The sequence below is a fragment of the Oncorhynchus mykiss genome, chromosome 13 (assembly GCF_013265735.2).
Source record: "Oncorhynchus mykiss isolate Arlee chromosome 13, USDA_OmykA_1.1, whole genome shotgun sequence".
Taxonomy (NCBI): domain Eukaryota; kingdom Metazoa; phylum Chordata; class Actinopteri; order Salmoniformes; family Salmonidae; genus Oncorhynchus; species Oncorhynchus mykiss.
The window spans coordinates 56082343-56088291 of record NC_048577.1 but is presented as its reverse complement, the minus strand read 5'-3'; the positions used below and the strand labels follow the sequence as shown (position 1 = coordinate 56088291).

Sequence of the window (5949 nt, the reverse complement as noted above, 5' to 3'; positions counted from 1 at the left end):
CCTTGGTGTTCTTTGTATGGGCCTGGAGTTTCACTATACAAACATATTACATGTTATGTAAAGATCTATTTAACATTTTGTTCTACTCAACCAAGCTATAGAAGTAAATGTGCATTTATTTCCATATTTAACATTTCATTCGAATACACTAAGCATGATCATCAATATGAAGTAAAAATATTACAATTTGTAAAATGTACAGTTATGGACAGAATGGATTTTCCTGTTTGTCTTAAGGTGCTTCACAATAGGATGTGATGTAATTTTAGGAAGTGTCTGGCGCTAATAGTGGAATAGTATTACTTACCTGCTGGAGTGGCAGCTTGTCAAAATGGGAAAGCTGTTCTGACATTTCTACACTTCAAAAACAAGCACTGAAGTGTACCATCTACATTTTGAAATATCTTTTTAAAGCTGGTGGACCAAATATTTCAAACTGAAATTGAGCGAACAGTAATATTTTAGCAACCAGAATTAGTGCTTTCCACTAGAGGGTAGTCAGAACAGCTTTCCCATTCAGACAGGAACTCCACAGCAATCAAAACGCTAGCAGGGTAGTCGCCGTTAGATATCATTCCACTGTTAAAGCAGATACGGACATTTTCTGAAATTACAGTTTAATCTTGTGTAGCACCTTTAATTTAACCGTTGTCACTTACCGTGATATGTTACTCTTTAAACGACAACCTCATACCTAGGACTTGATTACATCATTCCCCATGTACAGATAAAATTAAACATTTATATACATCAGTACAGTTCAACATTAAGTTAGCCTTCTCAAATGTGCAAGATTAAGCAAATGTATATACTGTAGAATAAAACAGGATTTCCTTAAATAAAATACAGTTGAAGTTTAACTGAGAACACAGGCTGCTGGTAGTAAAGAGGTTAACCTTGTCTAGAACACTGGAGGAGAGAAGACTCCTTGACAAGTCACTAAACCAAGAGCTATACATCTCATCTGTGTAGAACCCATTGAGTCTGGAAGAAGGGTTTGACCTACAGGAACAAAGACCACCTTGCTGATCCAGCTAAATAATTGTTTATATACACATCATACCGGAGACAGTCCGTTGAGTGGTGCTATGGCAACAATCCTTAAGGTAATCTTTACCTTGGCTGTGTCACATGCAGTAGTTAGTGAGAATAACCCGTGTAGAATTGGTTTGACATAGTAAACCAAACAGAACAGGCATGTCTGTCTTGGTTGAGTTAATGTAAGATCCCTGTACAGTACCGGAGAAATGATCTGCATCCCAAATAGCACCCTATTCCCTTTAGGGTGCCGTTTGGGACACTGGCTGCTCCTATTAAACTCAGACCCACAAAATGAATCAAAAAGGTACTCATTGCACATTTGTTTCACAAAACATCGACAATTCCAACCAACTTCTTACTCCTGTGTCTCCTGATGCAAACTCAGTCACTAGGCTTGTGTCAGGACAAAATGTATTGCCTTCTTAATCATGTGATTCTTGGAGAGGATATTTTTGTCTACAGCGTAATCAGTATGAAATAGGCACTACGAAAAGACCCATTGACTGGTGAAGAATCTGAACAAACCTTGAAGTCCCATACTGTTAATTCAAACCATGACAATGTTCCCTTATCCAATTCTTCTACTGATGGTGTTTAACTGAATGAACTAATGCTGTCAGACCTCTCCTGTTCCTATAGCAACCAAGCAGGGGCTCATGGACGGTGAATGAGTCAATCACCAAAACTTGGTTCCTTAAATTCCTAATACACCTCTTCCAGTCTTGATCATCTCCAGACCTGACAAATACCTTTCCAAAAGGCAACTCCTGTAATAATCGTACAATGTAGCAAAGGTGCTAATGAGCAGTGTTACACCCAAGGGCCTTGCTGTTTTAGTTCTCCTGATCCAAAGAGCTCATTATTCCTATTTGATTGCAGACACAGGGTTCAATCAGGGCTTCAAAATAAAAGTATTTTTGGGGTGAAACAGAATCCCCTCAGGAGAGGAGGACATTAACCAAACACTTGGAATGCGCTCGACAAGTCTCAAAGCAAACAAAGTTAGGTCAGTTTTGTCTGTTCTTCCTGCTGCATTGCACTGGGGGGGGGGGAGAAAGAGAAGAGAACAAGGCTAAGAGGCTTTTGGTGGAAGGAAGGGGATTTTGTTGAGGGCGTTGTTGGCTGTTGTAGCCTCTGGCTCAGTCTGTTTCAAGTTCTCTTCATGGCCACCTCTTGGGGCGGGGGTGTAGTTCTGCCTGAGAAGAGAAGCATCCACGGCCTTCATAACACAGTGTCATCATCCGTCCGTCTTTAGCCTGCATGTTGAGCTCTCCTACATTCACCTGACGTTGTGGGGGGAAACAGTCCCTTCCACATGCACCTTAGTCTTTATCTCCTTCTTCACTGCTTCCTGAGGGAGGGGGGCATAAATACAGAGTTAGAGAGGGTAGATCATAGAGATCCTATTCAATTACTATGTACGAGGTAGATAAAGCACATGCCTGTCTGTTTTCTGTAGTTTGTTTGTGTTGGTGCACTCCCACTTGCCTCCTTGTTCGGTGTCTGAGTCAGTGAGGTGTGTGAGGGAGAAGCTGGCGATGCTGGCCGGGGAGATGGAGAAGCGGGAGTAGTTGGAGTTAGAGCTACTCCAGCTGGGCTCCGGGGCACAGCCCCCGGGAGGGGAAAAGTAGTGAGAGGCCGTAGACGAAGGGGATATGGTCTTAGACACGGCCAGGTCCGAAGCTGCCTTGGAGAGGAACACCGAGGGCTCCGGGGACGAGAAGTCGTCATCCCATTCAAACCCACCACCTGAGTGGAGAGACACCTGTTTATAACCTTGATTTGGTACAATTAAAAAGAGGCAATATGGAACATTTGCCACTCATGAGCCAAAAGAGTCCCCCCCTTAAATTACCAAAATGTACATTAAAAAAATTAGCAAATGTTAAAACTATAAACATCTGCATTTGTATTACATTGTCAGGTAGGTTTCATGGAGCCCTTTAGGTTCTTCCTTGATAATGCTGATGGACGTTGGCTGTATCGTGATGACTTACCTTCTTCATCTGTGGAGCTCTCTGTGGAGTTGGTGAACCTATTCAGGTAGCTGGCTGTGGGCACAGGGCTGCTGAACTCTGACACCTGGCTGTTGGAACCTGACGAATGGTCTCCCAGCTCCTTGGTGGGGGTCTCCTACAGATGGGGAGACCAATAAGTGCAATGGTTAAAGTACTCAGTCTCATAACATTTAAACTAGGTCTAGATTGCACAGAGAGAACCTGTGAATTGTACAACAAAAAAGAACTTCAATATCACATGACATTCAAACCATTTCTAATGCATAGCCATAATATTTGTATCCTTGAGTTGTTTTGATGTAGAGTGGGGAGAACAAGTATTTGATATACTGCCGATTTTGCAGAAGAAAATCACATTGTATGATTTTAAGTAATTAATTTGCATTTTATACATTAGAAAAGCAGAACTTAATATTTGGTACAGAAACCTTTGTTTGCAATTACAGAGATCATACGTTTCCTGTAGTTCTTGACCAGGTTTGCACACACTGCAGCAGGGATTTTGGCCCACTCCTCCATACAAACCTTCTCCAGATCCTTCAGGTTTTGGGGCTGTCGCTGGGCAATAAGGACTTTCAGCTCCCTCCAAAGATTTTATATTGGGATCAGGTCTGGAGACTGGCTAGGCCATTCCAGGACCTTGAGATGCTTCTTACGGAGCCACTCCTTAGTTGCCCTGGCTGTGCGTTTCGGGTTGTTGTCATGCTGGAAGACGCAGCCATGACCCATCTTCAATGCTCTTACTGAGGGAAGGAGGTTGTTGGCCAAGATCTCGCAATACATGGCCCCATCCATCCTCCCCTCAATACAGTGCAGTCATCCTGTCCCCTTTGCAGAAAAGCCTCCTCAAAGAATGATGTTTCCACCTCCATGCTTCACGGTTGGGATGGTGTTCTTGGGGTTGTACTCATCCTTCTTCCTCAAAACACAGCGAGTGGAGTTTAAAAAGCTCTATTTTTGTCTCATCAGACCACATGACCTTCTCCCATTCCTCCTCTGGATCATCCAGATGGTCATTGGCAAACTTCAGACGGGCCTGGACATGCGCTGGCTTGAGCAGGGGAACTTTGTGTGTGCTGCAGGATTTTAATCCATGACGGCGTAGTGTGTTACTAATGGTTTTCTTTGAGACTGTGGTCTCAGCTCTCTTCAGGTCATTGACCAGGTCCTGCCGTGTAGTTCTGGGCTGATCCCTCACCTTCCTCATGATCATTGATGCCCCACGAGGTGAGATCTTGCATGGAGACCCAGACCAAGGGTGATTGACCGTCATCTAGCCAAGGCTAGCTTTTTCAAGCAGAAATTTGCTTCCTGCAACACTAACTCAAAAAAGTTCTGGGACACTGTAAAGTCCATGGAGAATAAGAACCCCTCCTCCCAGCTGCCCATTGCACTGAAGATAGGAAACACTGTCACCACTGATAAATCCACCATAATTGAGAATTTCAATAAGCATTTTTCTACGGCTGGCCATGCTTTCCACCTGGCTACTCCTACCCCGGTCAACAGCACTGCACCCCCCACAACAACTCGCCCAAGCCTTCCCCATTTCTCCTTCTCCCAAATCTGCTCAGCTGATGTTCTGAATGAGCTGCAAAATCTGGACCCCTACAAATCAGCCGGGCTAGACAATCTGGACCCTTTCTTTCTAAAATTATCTGCCAAAATTGTTGCCACCCCTATTACTAGCCTGTTCAACCTCTCTTTCGTGTCGTCTGAGATTCCCAAAGATTGGAAAGCAGCTGCGGTCATCCCCCTCTTCAAAGGGGGTGACACTCTTGACCCAAACTGCTACAGACCTATATCTATCCTACCATGTCTTTCTAAGGTCTTCGAAAGCCAAGTCAACAAACAGATTACCGACCATTTCGAATCTCACCATACCTTCTCTGCTATGCAATCTGGTTTCAGAGCTGGTCATGGGTGCACCTCAGCCACGCTCAAGGTCCTAAATGATATCTTAACCGCCATCGATAAGAAACATTACTGTGCAGCCGTATTCATTGATCTGGCCAAGGCTTTCGACTCTGTCAATCACCACATCCTCATCGGCAGACTCGACAGCCTTGGTTTCTCAAATGATTGCCTCGCCTGGTTCACCAACTACTTCTCTGATAGAGTTCAGTGTGTCAAATCGGAGGGTCTGCTGTCCGGACCTCTGGCAGTCTCTATGGGGGTGCCACAGGGTTCAATTCTTGGACCGACTCTCTTCTCTGTATACATCAATGAGGTCGCTCTTGCTGCTGGTGAGTCTCTGATCCACCTCTACGCAGACGACACCATTCTGTATACTTCTGGCCCTTCTTTGGACACTGTGTTAACAACCCTCCAGGCAAGCTTCAATGCCATACAACTCTCCTTCCGTGGCCTCCAATTGCTCTTAAATACAAGTAAAACTAAATGCATGCTCTTCAACCGATCGCTACCTGTACCTACCCGCCTGTCCAACATTACTACTCTGGACGGCTCTGACTTAGAATACGTGGACAACTACAAATACTTAGGTGTCTGGTTAGACTGTAAACTCTCCTTCCAGACCCATATCAAACATCTCCAATCCAAAGTTAAATCTAGAATTGGCTTCCTATTTCGCAACAAAGCATCCTTCACTCATGCTGCCAAACATACCCTTGTAAAACTGACCATCCTACCAATCCTCAACTTTGGCGATGTCATTTACAAAATAGCCTCCAATACCCTACTCAACAAATTGGATGCAGTCTATCACAGTGCAATCCGTTTTGTCACCAAAGCCCCATATACTACCCACCATTGCGACCTGTACGCTCTCGTTGGCTGGCCCTCGCTTCATACTCGTCGCCAAACCCACTGGCTCCATGTCATCTACAAGACCCTGCTAGGTAAAGTCCCCTCTTATCTCAGCTCGCTG

At 44.4% G+C, this 5949-nt stretch overlaps 2 protein-coding genes across 6 annotated transcripts in view; both read right to left on the bottom strand.

Moving 5' to 3' along the window:
- LOC110538788 (brain protein I3) overlaps positions 1-5949 on the bottom strand; it is a 698720-nt gene that overhangs the window by 35293 nt on the left and 657478 nt on the right. The gene's annotated exons all lie outside the window — the stretch shown is intronic.
- The window catches only part of LOC110485236 (serine/threonine-protein kinase LMTK2), a 52554-nt gene continuing 46703 nt past the window's right edge, over positions 99-5949 (bottom strand). Inside the window, exons 12-14 of one of the 2 annotated variants that reach the window (XM_036941568.1) lie at positions 3039-3174; positions 2484-2790; positions 99-2392 (exon numbers count right to left, since the gene is read on the bottom strand). In XM_036941568.1, the coding sequence (XP_036797463.1) occupies positions 2383-2392; positions 2484-2790; positions 3039-3174 (453 nt within the window). In that variant the 3' untranslated portion in view covers positions 99-2382. The remainder of the gene's footprint in view (positions 2393-2483; positions 2791-3038; positions 3175-5949) is intronic. The other variant, XM_036941569.1, reaches the window with a different exon arrangement.